Source organism: Brassica napus, chromosome C8 (genome assembly GCF_020379485.1).
Source record: "Brassica napus cultivar Da-Ae chromosome C8, Da-Ae, whole genome shotgun sequence".
Lineage (NCBI taxonomy): Eukaryota > Viridiplantae > Streptophyta > Magnoliopsida > Brassicales > Brassicaceae > Brassica > Brassica napus.
The window spans coordinates 40,325,444-40,342,659 of NC_063451.1; the positions used below are offsets into that span (position 1 = coordinate 40,325,444).

At 32.1% G+C, this 17,216-nt stretch overlaps 3 protein-coding genes across 6 annotated transcripts; all 3 read left to right on the top strand.

The window, feature by feature from the left end:
• Positions 1–1,618: 1,618 nt before the first annotated feature.
• LOC106411798 (beta-glucosidase 16) lies at positions 1,619–4,984 on the top strand. 2 transcript variants are annotated; one of them, XM_048764846.1, is made up of 12 exons: positions 1,619–1,917; positions 1,993–2,062; positions 2,271–2,329; positions 2,407–2,482; positions 2,568–2,645; positions 2,778–2,865; positions 2,959–3,214; positions 3,583–3,916; positions 4,015–4,046; positions 4,294–4,396; positions 4,508–4,604; positions 4,723–4,983. In XM_048764846.1, exons 1-12 carry the CDS (start codon positions 1,771–1,773, stop codon positions 4,925–4,927), a joined length of 1,545 nt encoding a protein of 514 aa, XP_048620803.1. In that variant the 5' UTR covers positions 1,619–1,770; the 3' UTR covers positions 4,928–4,983. The 2 variants fall into 2 exon arrangements, with proteins under 2 accessions (XP_048620803.1, XP_048620804.1); XM_048764847.1 differs by lacking the exon at positions 2,271–2,329 and having other exon boundaries at positions 1,868–1,917; positions 4,723–4,984.
• Positions 4,985–6,175: 1,191 nt separating this feature from the next.
• On the top strand, positions 6,176–10,073 carry LOC106412446 (beta-glucosidase 16). 2 transcript variants are annotated; one of them, XM_048764850.1, is made up of 12 exons: positions 6,176–6,463; positions 6,523–6,592; positions 6,773–6,831; positions 6,913–6,988; positions 7,065–7,142; positions 7,307–7,394; positions 7,484–7,739; positions 8,209–8,542; positions 8,665–8,696; positions 8,990–9,092; positions 9,206–9,302; positions 9,710–10,073. In XM_048764850.1, exons 1-12 carry the CDS (start codon positions 6,317–6,319, stop codon positions 9,912–9,914), a joined length of 1,545 nt encoding a protein of 514 aa, XP_048620807.1. In that variant the 5' UTR covers positions 6,176–6,316; the 3' UTR covers positions 9,915–10,073. The 2 variants fall into 2 exon arrangements, with proteins under 2 accessions (XP_048620807.1, XP_048620808.1); XM_048764851.1 differs by lacking the exon at positions 6,773–6,831 and having other exon boundaries at positions 6,178–6,463.
• Positions 10,074–12,490: 2,417 nt separating this feature from the next.
• LOC106412194 (beta-glucosidase 30) lies at positions 12,491–16,732 on the top strand. 2 transcript variants are annotated; one of them, XM_013853095.3, is made up of 12 exons: positions 12,492–12,705; positions 13,882–13,951; positions 14,064–14,119; positions 14,404–14,479; positions 14,582–14,659; positions 14,756–14,843; positions 14,944–15,318; positions 15,405–15,622; positions 15,709–15,743; positions 15,856–15,958; positions 16,089–16,197; positions 16,284–16,732. In XM_013853095.3, the coding sequence occupies exons 1-12, from the start codon at positions 12,571–12,573 to the stop codon at positions 16,651–16,653; spliced, it is 1,713 nt and encodes a 570-aa protein (XP_013708549.1). In that variant the 5' UTR covers positions 12,492–12,570; the 3' UTR covers positions 16,654–16,732. The 2 variants fall into 2 exon arrangements, with proteins under 2 accessions (XP_048620806.1, XP_013708549.1); XM_048764849.1 differs by having other exon boundaries at positions 12,491–12,705; positions 14,404–14,659.
• Positions 16,733–17,216: the final 484 nt, after the last annotated feature.

Here is a 17,216-nt window from a genome sequence, read left to right on the forward strand (position 1 = left end):
AGTAAATCTTCGAATTCTTTATAGATGTCGACAAAAGAAAAGAACACTTCTATAGATAAGCAATTTCCTTAGAAAAGATGGGCTAAAGCTGAAAAGCAAAGATGGGCTAATTGATCTCTGATACTTTGTCAAACCAATTTTAAACTAGGCTTTATAGTATGATCTAATTTGGGCCTATATCCTCAGTGGCCTATTTCAATGTGTTTGCTTAGGTGTGGACATTTTGGCTTAAATTCGGATCCGTTTGATAGTTCAGTTCGGTTTAATTTGGTTTAGTTTATGTTTGGTTTGAGTTTGGTTTGATTTGTAATCAGTTTGGTTTTTGTTTGTATTTGTTCAGTTTAGTGGAGTTGGTTTTTAGTATTTTTCTATGCTACGAAAATATATTTTATAAAATATTTTTCGTATTTAAACGTAAAGTAAAACAGTGAAAATGTAGAAGACGTAATCTAATAATTTTATATTCTTATTTTTGAACTTAAAATAAATATCATATGTACTTTTTAAGCTTTTATGATAGGTATGAGATTTATATATTTTTTTAATTGTTAGTTGTGATTTTTCTATTCATTTAGATATAAAATATATAAATTAGATTTGATTATTTAGGTTAGATAGCTAAATATTTTAAAATTTTAATATTATTAGTATATTTAATTAATATAGTTAAATAAACATTTTAGTGTTTTGGTTTGATTTAGTTTTACGAATCATTTGGTTGATAAAACTTTTAAACAAATAGATGAGACCCATATACTTTGATTTATTTTGGGTTTGGTTCGGATTTTTTCTCGCTCTTATTTTTGCCGATAAAAATGCAATTATTGAAATATATTTAAATAATTAATACTCACCATTGTATCTCAATATATAATGTTTAAAAATTTCTACACATAATTAAAGTCATTATTTTTTTCTAAACTAGACATCACTGATACATACCTTACCATAATTTAAGCAAATACTAAAATAATGTTTGTAATGCAACTTGCTAAAAACAAAAGCTAAATAATCTTGCATTGTGGATTACAAAAATCATCTAAATTAATAAAATAGTATAATACAGGAGCATACAAATAATAAAATACACCGAAAATCTTTAATTTTCCTTATTGGTATATCACATTAGCATTCAACTTCAAAACTGGATAAGCATGGGGTATTTGATCAATGATTCGAGAAGATTACAAAATTTTCAAATATAATTTTGTAAAGTTCAGTTATATTGATATTCACACGTTAAGTTTTACCAGTATTTTTACGTTGACCAAAATAATGGTGTCCACCCACTTCACGCAACAGAAACCCTTGTTCAAAGCGAATTTATATACGGGATTAACATTTTTCAAATTATGAGAATCAAAGCACAGAAAATTCAAGAACAATGCACCAATGTATTAAATTTTCTAGAAATACCTGAAATTGTTAACGTCTTTTCGTTTGAAAAATTATCATCGTTATCCCTTATCACAAGCTTATTCTCTAAAGGCGTTCTTAGCAATAAATGTCTTCACTGTTCTCACGTCTTAGCTTTGCAATAATTTTCTGTCTGTCATGACTCAGATTTTGATTAGTTTAAGATTTCGTAGGATAAGGTTTCTTCAACAACTGGAAAAAACGTATATAAATACAAACAATTAGTTAAAAAATATTGTTATTCGGTACACTATCTTTCTCCTCCAACAACTCTATCTATAGACACAACATTATTACAACATATCAAATCTAAACATTTCCCTTTCTCATAAAGTTTAACTTACACAACCAAAAATGAGAAGTAAATGCCTTCTTTTACTGTTGCTCATTACTTTGGCCTGCATTGGAGTTCTCGCCAAGAACCACTCTTCGAGACCTAGACTAAGAAGAAATGATTTTCCAGAAGATTTTATTTTTGGATCTGCGACTTCTGCATATCAGGTTTAGTTACTGTATATAGATAATTAAGTATATTGTTTTATTTTCTCCTTTTGTTAACATTTTCCTCATTTGCAGTGTGAAGGTGCTGCTCATGAAGATGGTAGAGGACCAAGTATCTGGGACACCTTCTCTGAAAAATTCCCAGGTTTTTTTTCTTCTTGATTAGAAACAATAAATTGTTTGAATCTCTTTAAATATTCAACACTCAAATATCTTGAAATGTGGTTTCCTATTTCTTGATTTTACATTGGTATTCATATGAAAAGAACTGGTTGATGATGAACAATTCAACATTATTGATCTCTTTTTCTTGAAATTACATTATTTAATTTGATGTTTTTTCTTCTTTTCAGAGAAGATAAAGGATGGTAGTAATGGGTCCATTGCTGATGATTCTTACAATCTTTACATGGTATTGCCTTCTCAACGCAACAAAAGGTCAAATAAACATTACATTTTTTTATTCATGAAATATTTTTGGAAAACCAGGAAGATGTGGATTTGCTGCATCAAATTGGCTTCGATGCTTACCGATTCTCAATCTCCTGGTCACGAATTTTGCCTCGTAAGATATTAGATCTGAGGAAGTTATTTTAGAGAGTTTCAATATTCGTGAGTGGATTAGCTGTTGACTTTCTTTTGTTTGTCAGGTGGAGACTTAAAGGGAGGTATTAACCAAGCTGGAATCGACTATTACAACAATTTGATTAATCTACTTCTGTCTAAAGGTAATAATGATTCTTTGTTTCTCAGTTCTTGGTGGAATCTGGGTGATGTCTAGGTTCTTGAAAATTGTCAAGATTCGTCCAAGAACGATATTTAATATATGTTTTGTTTGCGTAATGTTGTAAATGTGTTAGGAGTGAAGCCATTTGTCACAATATTTCACTGGGACTTACCAGAGGCACTTGAACATGCTTACGGTGGCTTCCTTGGATCAGAGATTGTGTAAGTCGTTCATTTGACATTAGTCACGTCACAAAGATTTAAAAAAATGTTTATTTTTCATTGTTGTTGTTGATTTTTTTGCTAATGAAACAGGAATGATTTCCGCGACTATGCTGAACTCTGTTTTCAGAAGTTTGGAGATAGAGTGAAGCATTGGACGACGTTAAACGAACCATTTACAGTGGTACATGAAGGTTATACAACTGGCGAAAAAGCACCTGGAAGGTGTTCCAGTTTCACTAATCCTAAATGTTTTGGCGGTGATGGTGCCACCGAGCCTTACATCGTCGGCCATAACTTCCTCCTTGCTCATGGAGCCGCCGTCAAAATCTACAGAGAAAAATACCAGGTATGTTTTCCTTGTTTCCGAACTAGACTAGACATTAATTTTCTTAACGCTTTACTTTGTTAAACTTGTTTCGAAATCTCGCTACATTATAGAAAAAATTAGAAAGTTTAAGATAAATAAATTAGACGTTCTAATAGCCTTTTTATGTTAAAAATAGAAGAGATAACTTTAGTGACATATTTGTAATACTGCGACAATCTTATTTCAAGTTTAAGATTAATAACTAGACGTTCGTTCACGTATCCATATTAGCAGATGGACTTTTAATAGTCCACTCTGTTTCTTTACCACGGTTAAAGTATTATTTGTCTTAGTTGGACGGTTGTTAATTGTGACTGAGTTTTGCTCCTAATCTTGTGTGTTTGCAGGCGATTCAGAAAGGTAAAATTGGTATCGCCTTGAACACAGTCTGGCACTACCCTTACTCGGATTCACATGCTGACAAATTAGCTGCGGCTCGAGCCACGGCCTTCACCTTCGACTATTTCTTGGAGCCAATCGTCTATGGTAGATACCCGGCCGACATGGTCAATTATGTGAAAGGCGGTCGTCTTCCTACATTCACACCAGAAGAGTCCTCCATGCTCAAAGGATCGTATGATTTCGTAGGCGTTAACTATTACTCATCTTTTTACGTCAAAGATGTGCCGTGTGCAACCGAAAACATCACCATGAACACCGATTCTTGCGTCAGCATCGTTGGTGCGTGAATCATATGGTTCTCTTTTACATATATATTGACCATTAATAATATTAATATCAAAATTCTTTACTCATAATATTTTTTTATGTTGTATTAGGTGAGCGAAATGGAGTGCCCATCGGTCCAGCGGTACGATTAATCTATTCACCTTAATTAGTCAATAATTTAGATAAATCTCCCAATCAAATCAAGATTTAAATGATAGTCTACGTCAATACTCCAAATATATATCGTTTTAAAATTTGGATAAAAATATAATGTTATTAGATAGATTTCTTACTTTCTATTTTATAGTATTGAAAGTGTGAGTTTAGACATGAAAAAGAGTTGTTTATCTAAAAGAACAGTGGTTTATGTAATCTACGGTTTACTTCAGGCTGGGTCGGATTGGCTTTTGATATACCCTGAGGGTATTCGTGATCTTCTACTACATGCCAAACTCAAATTCAATGATCCTGCCTTGTACGTAACAGAAAACGGTAAATCTATAACATCTAGAAAATCTACCTTTAAAATAACTGATTTTTATAACTAAAAACTAGTTTAGACTAATATTACTTTGTTCTGCTCTATTTCTTAAAATCATGTAGGAGTTGATGAAGCAAGCATTGGAGAAATCTTTCTTAATGACGACTTGAGAATTGACTACTACGCTCATCACCTTAAGATGGTTAGCGATGCAATCTTGTAAGCTCTCCCTTCCCTATGACATATATAAGCATAAGCATAACATAGTTTCAACTGTTTGTTTGCCTTTCTATAAATTGATAATCATGTTGAGGACTATATTTACATAAAATTATAGGATGGGGGTGAATGTGAAAGGATATTTTGCATGGTCGCTGATGGATAATTTCGAATGGTCGGAAGGATACACGGTTCGGTTCGGACTAGTGTTTGTGGACTTTGAAGATGGACGTAAGAGGTATCTGAAGACATCAGCTAAGTGGTTTATGAGATTGTTGAAGGGAGAGTATAATGGGATGAGGCAGAAGGTGGCTGTTATTTAATAATTCATGAGCTAATTAATAAATATTGATGTATTCGATATGCATAAAATAAAGTCGGAGGGGGGGGGGGGGGGGGGGGGGGGGGGGGGGGGGGGGATTTGTTTGATGTTACTGAATTTTAATATTGGAAAAAACTTTGATAATTCTGAGCGTCGGATAGTTCGAAATTAAAAACATTGAGCTCATATCTTAGTCTACAAAAGTTGGAGAGTTTATTCACTGCTGAAGAAAACAGAATGGAGTTCACATAATAGTCATATCAAATGGATAATAAAGCCATTCAACATGAGATTCATGCATGGACTAATTTTTAAAAGAAAATCCACATGTGTATTCACATCAGCCATGGATTCAATTTTTTATGAGAACTAAATTATCATCTATATTATTAAAAAAAAAGTACCATTTAAAATTTTTCTTTAATTTTCAAATTTATTTACACTTCCATACCACTGACTAATTACTAAACTGTCTATTTTAATTATTGTTTTTTTTTCTGTCTTATTAATGCATTTTCCTAAATTGAAGTACAATAAATTAAGTGCCATTTATTTGGGTTGGTTATTTTAATTTTGGTATAATTAACTATATCGAAAAACACAAGAAAATGTTATAAAATACATAATATAAAACACAAAATGTAAATGATATATTAAATTTTATATTGTATAAATCAAATACAATCATAGATAACAACTTTATTTTACATTAAAATTTTGATCCATAAAAATACATTCGCAACACACATCATATTTTAAAAATATAGATGATAATTGACGTATCAAAAAAAAAATATTCATTATTAATTAGAAATTATTTTGTTTAAAAATGCTAAAAATTATTTAATACAGATAAATTTTAAAAATATATATTAACATTTATAAAAAAGACAAATATATATTTTTAAAAAAATAAAAATAAATACCCGCACGGAAACACGGATCAAGCTCTAGTTAATTGATTAATTTGGCCCTGTGTTTCGGTCCAAGTTGTTAATATGATAGATCGTGACAGATGATCGGTCCACCTTTTGACATTAGTCGGAATATATTTCAAATCCGGGTCATGCAATATGGTAATCAGTCCACTCTGTAGCACTAAAAGTGTGTTCCTCCCGCGGTCTACCGGATCCGCTTATAGAATATATAATAAAAAATATATATTCTGTCCACGTTACACGACTTTTTGTTAATTAAGATAATAAATATGTTATTTGTTTTGTTTTATCGGATGTGTTATTTTGAAACGATTAGTAAAAAATTGCTAGTTGCTTCATACCCACTCTCCCTCCACCTGCTCTATTTATGCAAATTATCAAATCCAATACTCTCTTATAAAGTTTTTCACAACCGAAAATTCGTATTAAAAAATACTTTTATCAAAAGAATAATGAAGAGTAAAGGTCTCCTATTACTGTTGCTCATTACATTGGCATACAATGGAGTTTTCGCCAAGAACCGGTCCTCAAGACCTAGATTAAGAAGAAATGATTTCCCAGAAGATTTCATTTTTGGATCTGCAACTTCTGCCTATCAGGTTAGCTAGTTCTTCTAGTTAAAAAATGTGTTGTTTTGTTTATCTTTTCGACTTTGTAGTGTGAAGGTGCTGCTCATGAAGATGGTAGAGGACCAAGTATATGGGATACCTACTCCGAAAAATTCCCAGGTTTTCCTTCTTAATTCGAAACCCTAAATGTATGTTTTCAAAAGGAAAAAAAAAACTAAACGTTTTGAATCTCTTTAAACATTCTTACAATCATATCAGAAAATTAATTAATGATGATCAACCACTTTGTTCCCTTTTATCTTGAGACTAAATTATTCAATGAATGTTTTGTCTTTTCAGAGAAAATAATGGATGGTAGTAATGGGTCCGTTGCAGATGATTCTTACTACCTTTACAAGGTATTGCTTTCTTCACCTAAAATAGTCAATCATACATCCAACATTACACATTGTCTTCATGAAAACTTTTCGGAACACCAGGAAGATGTGAATTTGCTGCATCAAATTGGCTTCAATGCTTACCGATTCTCAATCTCCTGGTCTAGGATTTTGCCTCGTAAGATATCGATCGATCAGATTTTTGTAGGAGTTGTTAGATTCTTGAACACTAATCACGTGAAGTGGTTAATTAGGTGGGAATTTAAAAGGTGGAATAAACCAGGCTGGAATTAACTATTACAACAACTTGATTAATCAACTTCTGTTGAAAGGTAATACTAGAGGACTTTTTGCGTTTAACGAACCATTGATGTTTTGGATCTTACCAAAACCCTTGAAAGTTGTCAAGTCTTGTCAAGAACGCATCACATAGTTGTCAAGAACGCATCACATAGTACTCTCTCTTTTTTTTTGTTAAATGTTATAAATGAGTTAGGAGTGAAGCCATATGTCACAATCTTCCACTGGGACTTACCAGAGGCACTCGAAGTTGCTTACGGTGGCTTCCTCGGAGCCGAGATTGTGTAAGTCGTTTATCTCTGAACAATACTTCACAGAGATAAAAACAGAATGGTTATGTGTTTTTTGGGTTGATACTTCGGTAATGAAACAGGAATGATTTCCGGGACTATGCGGAGCTCTGTTTCCAGAAGTTTGGAGATAGAGTAAAGCATTGGATGACGCTAAACGAGCCATTTACAGTGGTAAAACAAGGTTATCTAACAGGTGAAAAGGCACCTGGAAGATGTTCTAGTTTCACTAATCCTAATTGCCTTGGTGGTGATGGAGCCACCGAGCCTTACATCGTCGGCCATAACTTTCTACTCGCTCATGGAGCCGCTGTCAAAGTCTACAGAGAAAAGTACCAGGTATGTTTATCCTATAATCTATATATATATATATATATATATATATTCATTTTTACTTAATTTGTTTAAGCTACGTTACAGAACCGGTTATGGGCACTGTCGGATGAAATATTCATATTTATCTTCAAATTTTAAAAAGCTATTGTACATATATCGTAGAATATCCAGTTATTGATTTATTTTATATTAAAATTACCCTAAAATGTTTATGGTCCTTTAATCTCAGATCCGGCTCAGGATATATATTACATGTTACTGTCCTTTCCCCCTCTGTTTCTGTTATTATTGTGCTATATTATGTTTTTTGAATGTACTGTGCGTACTCTATTCCGGTTACTTCAAGTTTTTACAGCATTGTAAATCGTATCTCAAGACCAGTTATGAATCTCAATTTTGGTTACGAAACCCTCATAAAAGTTTCAATAGTATAAATCATATAACTGTATTACTCACAATATTGTGTCCACAGGCAACTCAGAAAGGTGAAATTGGTATCGCCTTACAAACAGATTGGCACTACCCTTATTCAGATTCATATGCTGACCGTTCAGCCACAGCTCGAACCACTGCATTCACCTTCGACTACTTCATGGAGCCTATCGTCAACGGTAAATATCCAACTGAAATGGTTAACCATGTGAAAGATGGCCGTCTTCCTACATTCACACCAGAAGAGTCCTCAATGCTTAAAGGATCGTACGATTTCATAGGAATTAACTATTACTCATCCTCCTACGTAAAAGACGTGCCATGTGCAACTGAAAACATTACCATGTCCACTGATTCCTGCGTCATGGTCATAGGTCCGTGAACCATATGGTTATTATACGTATAAATTTATTTCTCTATTTTCTTTAATGAATTCGTCATATTTGTGTGTGTGTTTTTACTCACGATGTGTGTGTGTGTGTTTATATTGTATTAGGTGAGCGAAATGGGCTGCCTATCGGTCCAATGGTTAGATTTTTTTTTTAATCTTTGTTTAGTTAAGAATTATATAAATCTCCTGATCAAATTAAGTTTTTCATGATCATAGTTAACTATTATAATTATTCAATAAAGTACATAACTCATATGTAATGTGATAGATAGGGAAGAAATGATTTTTACATAGTATTCTCTCTCTCTCTTTCTCATTTAGTAGTTTATATGTTGAATTGACATTGTTAAGTATGTGTTTACAATCTTTAGACGTTAAAAGTGAAAAGTAGTTGTACATTTAACATGTCTAAAATCTTAACTCATTTCAGGCTGGATCGGATTGGCTTTTGATTTATCCTAAGGGCATTCGTGATCTCTTACTATATGCAAAATTCAAGTTTAATGATCCCGTCTTGTACATAACAGAAAACGGTAATTAATAGCGTTTACTATATATATACATATATTATAAGCCATATTAAACTTTTCTGAGCATAATAGTTCAGACTAATATTCTTTATCCTTTCTTTCTTTAAATCACGTAGGAGTGGATGAAGCAAATCTTGGCCAAATATATCTTAACGACGATTTGAGAATTGATTACTATACTCATCACCTTAAGATGGTTCAGGATGCTATCTCGTAAGTTCTCCTTTCTCGATCACATTCATGAACATGTAGTATATATTAGGAGTGCCTGATCGGTTAAAATGATCCAGTCCAAACCAAAGTTCTATAAAAACGAACCAAAAGATCATAATATGTTCTTTTTTTTTTGACAAATCTAACTTGAAAAATAATATAAAACTAACTGAAACCATATTTATAATTGGCGGAGCTAGAAAAAGAAACCAATGGGGTTAAAAGTTTATATATATGAATTTTGCTAGATATTAAGGGGGTCAAACTACTGAAACTCAACCAATTAATCTAGATATATTACAAATTTATGCTTAAAATTTGATTAATTCTTAAAATTGATATGGGTCAAATGACCCATGCTTCTTAGCTGGCTCCGCCAACGAAAGTTTGATTCAAATGAAATGTAGGATGGGAGTGCATGTGAAAGGATATTTTGCATGGTCGTTGATGGATAACTTCGAGTGGGCGGAAGGATACACGGTCAGGTTTGGGCTAGTGTTTGTGGATTTTGAAAATGGACGTAAGAGGTATCCGAAGAAATCAGCTAGGTGGTTTAGGAGATGGTTGAAGGGAGATTATAATGGGACTAATCAGCAAGTGGCTGTTATTTAGTAAATCACGGGCCTCTATATTAAAAAAACAAGTAGTTTTTATAAACTATTTATGTTACCAGCTATAGCATGTGTTATTATCCAGATTTGAATTATTCTTCGCTACTGAATTAATTGTTTCTATTCCTATACATGCTTATGATTATTATATAGAGCTAAACATCCTTGTCAACAAAGGAATTAACTTAAGACATGAGAACAACTACAAACATCCAGGTCAATTTGTAGTTGTTGTTCTCATCTCGCTTTTGATAACTGGACATGCCACAAAATTTGATGAATACTATTTTATTTTTCTTTCTTAGACACTAATCATCTTTTCGTAGGGAAATTAACTTTACGTTCCGTGAAAAATCAAAATTCTATATATCCAAGTTTACTATAATTTTTGTTCCTACAGCTGTCATTTGTATATGTTTTGATAAAAAAAACATATCTTGCATTCACTGGAAGGATTGTTTTCCTATGTTATAATTTATTTGTTTCCTTCAATGTTTCATGCGCTTTTGTTGTCCGATTTTGATTTCGACATCTGATGAACCTATTAGACTTTGGTCTGGGTGTTTCATGCATCTTAGGATACATGCATCAAAATGCCCAAAAAATCGTCATGTGAGGAATGGTCCTACCATAGTTAAATAATATAAATTTGAGTTATATTTTGGTTATATATCATACACATTATTTCATTTTTCTTAGTTCAGTTTTACTAGTAATATATAATTTGCGAAACATCTTAGATATATATATGAATTGAAAATATAATAATAATTTAGTGAGGATATCTATTCAGAAAGGAATAAGAAAAGTATATATATATATTTATAAGCCCATCTCTTTACGCTGGAAATTTAGTTGCTCCTATACAAATACATAATTTCCTAAAAAGCGAACATGTCACTGCCAAATAAGTGTTCTCATCTCTTTTTCATATAGGATGTCATAAGGACTATTGCTCACATCTTTTTCATTTTTAGTGAAACTTACAATGTTATAATCCTCAAAGGCCACTATTTTCTATACAATATGATCACTCAGTAAAAAGGGAAAAAGGAAATCACATCATTGCTGTTTTTTTTCATGTTACCAATTACATGCTCAAATTCAATGCATTTGTAATCATATACGTATATATATGACTAAATTTCGAAATTTAATTTTTATAAATAAAATATATATTGAGGCATTTGTGTTTAATTGCAAATTTGTTCTAAATCCTTTTTAAAATTTATCTGTTTTTCTATTAGAATAACGAAAGAGAATGGATAATTCCATTTTTTGTTGATGACAAAACAAAAAATGGACAAAAAAATCCATTTTTTGTTGTATTTCCTAAGTTTAAATTAATGAAAAGTTAGTTGACAAAAAAATCAGTGAAATGTTTTAAAAAAATTTACTCATATCTCATTCATGCCACTGAAATTCAATAGGCTAGTGGTACGATCCCCCGTATCTTTGGAATTTGGCACTAAAGGAAAAGGAGTTTTTGGACCCAAAAAAAAAACGGAGTTCGACTCCAATTTGAAATTGAATTTCAGTGAAAACTAGTTTCCACCATACGTGGAATAAAAATTGGAGCTTAGGCTAGTGGCGAAGTTTCCACCATACGTGGGATAAAAGAAAACTAGTTTCTGTGAAATAGCCAGCCAATAAAACTAAAAAGATACCAAATATTAGCATGGTTTTTGGATAACGGTGACACGTACTATTAATCAAATGAAAGTATTTGTATTTACAGAAACATATATATAGATATATCGGTTAATATATTTTCCCATTAAATAACCGGATATTAATATATTGCAGACATGGCTCAACAGTCAAAATTTCATGAAAATGTTTTTTTTTTTTTGGTATCTCCATTAAATTTGGAATATTAAATTACAGGGTAATATTTGACCAAAAAGGGTTCAAGATAAGATTAACACGACTCTGCGCAAAGAAAAAAGAATTTAAAAAAAAATCCAAAATGGTCTACGTTATGCATAAAGCCAACAATAGAGCGAACGCGTAAAGAGGTGAAACATTACACGTGAAAATGTAACCGTACCTCGGAGTACATGCAGTCTTCACAGGATATGTTAACAGTGAACAAAGCCACGATTTTAACTACATTCAACACCAATATCAGCTTAGACGCATATATTATATAGCATAGGCCTATGTACATATCTGAATGATGAAGAGACAATGGTGAACGTTAGCAGTGATCACGGGCACATTCAGAGTTGACAGCATGATTATTGAAGGGTTTTTAGAGTGGAGTTTTTAACGGAATATAAGAACCCGTCTTTTAACTTTTAACTAAAAAAGTTAAGAACCAGCTCTTAAAACTCTTATTTAAGAACTGGTTCTTAACTTTTTTTAGTTAAAAATTAAGTGACGGATTCTTATATTCTGCTAAGAACCCCACCCTAAGAACCTTCCAATAATCATGCTAGAAAGAAATCACCGGGAATATATATTAGAAATACTATCAGATATCTCTTCATATGATATATATGTCCAAACATTTCCACGTAGATGACGTCTATAACTGGCCGAGGAAAATCTCTATATAAGAAAGACGAGGTAGAGTAAATCTCTCTTCAATACACCACTTTGAAATCTCAAAACAAAAATAAAGACTAAACCAAAAATAAAAAAGAGCGATAAAAATGGCTAGGGGATATCGTTTTTTCATCATCCTTTCGGTAATCTCATTGTTTGCAGAGACAATTGATTCTCGAATACTAGATCGTCATAGTTTTCCAGATGGTTTCATTTTTGGAACGGCTGCTTCTGCGTATCAGGTGATTTTTTATGGGCAATTTCATGTGATTTTATCAATCAATATTATTATAAAATCACAATTTGATAATATCATTCTGTTATTCAATATTTTAACGATAAAACTCTTTTGAAATTCGGTATTTTTGCTCTTAAATAAATTTTTGACACTCAGTAATTTTATCTTTCCGATATTATTGATGATCACAATCTATTGGTTATAGGCTGAACATTTTATTCGTTAAATTTGATTTGATTTGTTATTCATTTTGATTCGATCCGAAAAATTCAGATATCCGTAAGTTTTCGGAGCAAAGAAAAATATTAAAAATCACTATCCGTTAAAAATGAAAAAAATCACAAATAATTAAATTTTCATGGTCGGATACTCGCTCCGCTCGGGTTTTTATACAAATAGAAGTATATCTACAATTATATAGAGATTTGTAAGGGTATAATTTATATAATTATTACTTTAACATAGAATTTTAATAATTTCATTTATAAAATTACTTATAAATGTATTAAATTAAGAAAGAAATATAAATATTGATTAAAAATACAATTTTCCAAAATTTTATGTTTTATAAAAGATTAATTAATTTAAAAAATTTATAGAACATATATTTTCACTAATTTTTTACCTTTTTGTTTTAGATTATGTAAAAGATCTTTTATGAAAACATAATTTTGTAAGATTTTACCTGTATTGAACAAAGTGTACGAGATATTCGTAAACATCCGTCTGTAAATTTTACGGATATCCGTATTTTTTGACGCAAAACAAATAAAAAAATCAGATATCCGTAAACTAAGAAGCAAATCACAAATACTGAAATTCAGGTTACTATAGGCTCCTTGCAACTCCTAATTGGTTATACTAAAGCAAAACAAATAGTTTGAACGTTATTTTATTACCCTTGTAAATTGAAAAATGATTTGAATCTACATTACAAAACATATGCCCTCTTTTTTACCTTGTTTAAGAAACAAGCTTTAGAACGTAAACTTTAATTATAACACATCTGCCCTTATGGATTTAAATGAGGGAAAAAGTTGTTCGAGTTTCAATTTTAACTACGAGGAAACGCAACTATTTTATTTGCTGACGTCTAAAGACTATGTTTTGTCATTCCAAAATAGCTTTTCGCCTATTCTATTAAATTAATGTTCTTTTTGGTTTGTTTTTTTTTATACAGTACGAAGGAGCAACATCTGAAGGTGGAAAGTCTCCAGCTATATGGGACCACTTCAGCCGCTCTTACCCAGGTTTGTCCGGAAACCATAATTTGCGGCCGGATTTGATTAACACTCTTATACGTACGAACAAGACCATATTTCAATTTAGTTATTTGACTGAAACTAAAACCTTTGACTGCAGAGAGGACCAAAATGCATAACGCGGATGTAGCAATTGATTTTTATCACCGTTATAAGGTACTTTCTATAACCAATCTCCTCCATTCTAAAACACGTATCAGTAGCTAGAACCATCCTTATTATAAATCTAACTATCATATCTTGTGAAGTAAATAAAGTAATATTTTCATGTCTTTTCTACTATGTAGTAACAAGTCAAAATGTAAATAACTTTTCATGTAAGTTAATTTACTTTCGTAAGAGTTGGTACGTTGTATTTGACCCGTATATAGTTATCGTTTTTGCTTTGGTTGATTAATATTATATTGTTTTATTATATGACTGACCCAAAAAAAAAACAGGATGACATCAAGTTGATGAAGGAGTTAGACATGGACGCTTTCAGATTCTCAATCTCGTGGGCCAGATTAATTCCCAGTAAGTTTTTTGGTTTTAATGATAGTTATATTTTCATTTCTATTAAACTTTTTTTGTCACTCATACGAGTTATTTATGTGGTAAATTCCCAATTATCTACAGGTGGAAAGCTAAAGGATGGAGTAAACAAAGAAGGTGTACAATTCTACAAGGATCTTATCGACGAACTTCTTGCTAATGGTAGGATCATTATTTTATTAGTAAGGTTAAATTTAATTAAAGAAAGGTTATAATTTAACACAGTAAAAATGATCTTATGGTCTAACAAACGTGCAGACATACAACCTTCAATGACACTATACCACTGGGACCATCCACAATCTTTGGAGGACGAATATGGTGGCTTTTTAAGCCCTAAAATTGTGTAAGCCTAGTTAAAATAAATATAATATACTAAAATACACCATTTTAGTTACATATATGATTGATTTTGTTATTTTATGACTCTTTTTAATCAAAAACAGAGAAGATTTTCGAGATTTTGCAAAAGTTTGTTTCGAAGAGTTTGGAGATAAAGTTAAAATGTGGACAACGATCAATGAGCCGTACATTATGACTATTGCGGGTTACGACCAAGGTAACAAGGCGGCTGGACGATGCTCCAAATGGGTAAGCGAGAAGTGTCACGCTGGTGATTCGAGTACTGAGCCTTACATTGTTTCGCACAACGTTCTTCTAGCTCATGCCGCTGCAGTAGATGAATTCAGAAAATGTAAAAAGACTTCAGCTGATGGTCAAATTGGGATAGTTTTGTCACCAAGATGGTTTGAGCCGTATCATTCTGACTCTACCGATGATAAAGAAGCAGCTGAACGAGCTCTTGCTTTTGAATTTGGATGGTAAGTTATCTAAACAAAACAATTTAAAATAAATATGTTTACATTCCTCGTCAATATGTATTAATCTTGATTATCTGTCTTTATAGGCATCTTGATCCAGTGATTCATGGAGATTATCCAGAGATAGTAAAAAAATATGCGGGGAAAAAGTTGCCTTCATTTACCCTGGAACAATCAAACATGTTGAAAAATTCATCAGATTTTGTTGGAATAAATTACTATACAGCGCGTTTCGCTAGTCACCTTCCTCACATCGATCCAGCAAAGCCTCGGTTCAAAACTGATCATTACGTCGAATGGAAACGTACGTAAACATTATGCTAATTCCATAAGAAATAAGTATAAATTAGATGGTAAACTAAACAATTTTTATATCTTTATCTGTAACAGTGACTAACCACAGTGGCCACATCATCGGACCTGGGGTACGTGCTTACTTCTTCTTTATAACAATTGATATCTAAATGAACAACATTAGATATCATCCTTCACCCTCCTCACATCGATCCTAAGATTTGTATTATTTGTTTTCTTCAGGATGAAAGAGGATTAATATTGTCATACCCGGAGGGCTTGCGGAAAGTTCTAAACTATATCAAAGATAGATACAACAACATGCCGGTCTACATTAAAGAAAATGGTTAGAAAACATCTTTAGTATTTTATTCTGTTAACTAGAAACTTTGAAACGTTATTAATTATTTGTATATGCTAATTAGGAATATGAATTTGTAGAGGTTATTACTCATGACGTTGATTATAAATTGCAGGAATCAACGAAAACGACGATGGTACAAGGCCGAGAGAAGAGATTCTTAAGGATACATTTAGGATTGAGTACCATGACAAACATTTCCAACAACTTCATAAAGCTATAGTGTTAGTTCTTGATCTTCCTCACAATCTATATGCGTTTCAATTTAAATCATATGTTGTTATTGACAAAAGTTATAATCTGGTTACAGGGAAGACGGGTGTGACGTAAGAGGATATTATGCATGGTCATTGATGGACAACTTTGAATGGGAACATGGATACACTGCTAGATTTGGTCTTTACTATGTTGACTTTGTCAATGGTCTCAAACGTTATCCAAAAGACTCGGTCAAATGGTTTAAGCGGTTCCTTAATAGATCGAACGGAGAGACTAGAGAAGTGAAAGAGGTGTCACGTGAGAAGTCACGTTCTGATGGAAATAAGACTTTGCATGAGCAAGTAAGTTTTGATGAATCAGCGGGATTTTTTGTATCTTTCATGGCGGCGAACCAATCCAGGAGAGATGAAGAGCAAAATCGATGTTCATTTGATTCTACTTATCCAGCGTCATTTTATTGATTTTAGAACCCTTATGGTTGAATATGTGCAAACATTTTTCAGAAGGAAATGAAAGAATATAAATAGTAATTTATTTCAATTTTTAAAACAACATAAAATTACTACGTCTTTTGGGTAATATTTCATACTGCTAACTAATTAATCATCGTACCACAACTTCAACTTTATCCTATAGTAAAAGGTTGGATCACATGATTGATATGGACCATGTCACATGGTCTAGTTGTGGCTTTATGAACACTTAGATCAAAGTCAAAAACGACACAAGCAATAATGGGAGAAAAAACTTGTAGCTTTCTACTTTTTTTCTTTTGTCAACAAAACTTATCCCTTGTTCAAAACACTGGATTAAAGTGGAAAACGAAAGCAAACGATCCGAGGTATCACTATTAAGTACACCAGAAACAAACAAAGTAGGATCTATGTTTTTACTTTTTAATAGATTTTGGTTTTCTTCCGTTCAGATAGAGCCAAACTCACTGCCCTCCAATTTTGGAAAGTAGGCAAACTGGTCCGGAATCGTGACCAAGTGTCTCTCTTTCTCTATACGATGCGGCAACAAC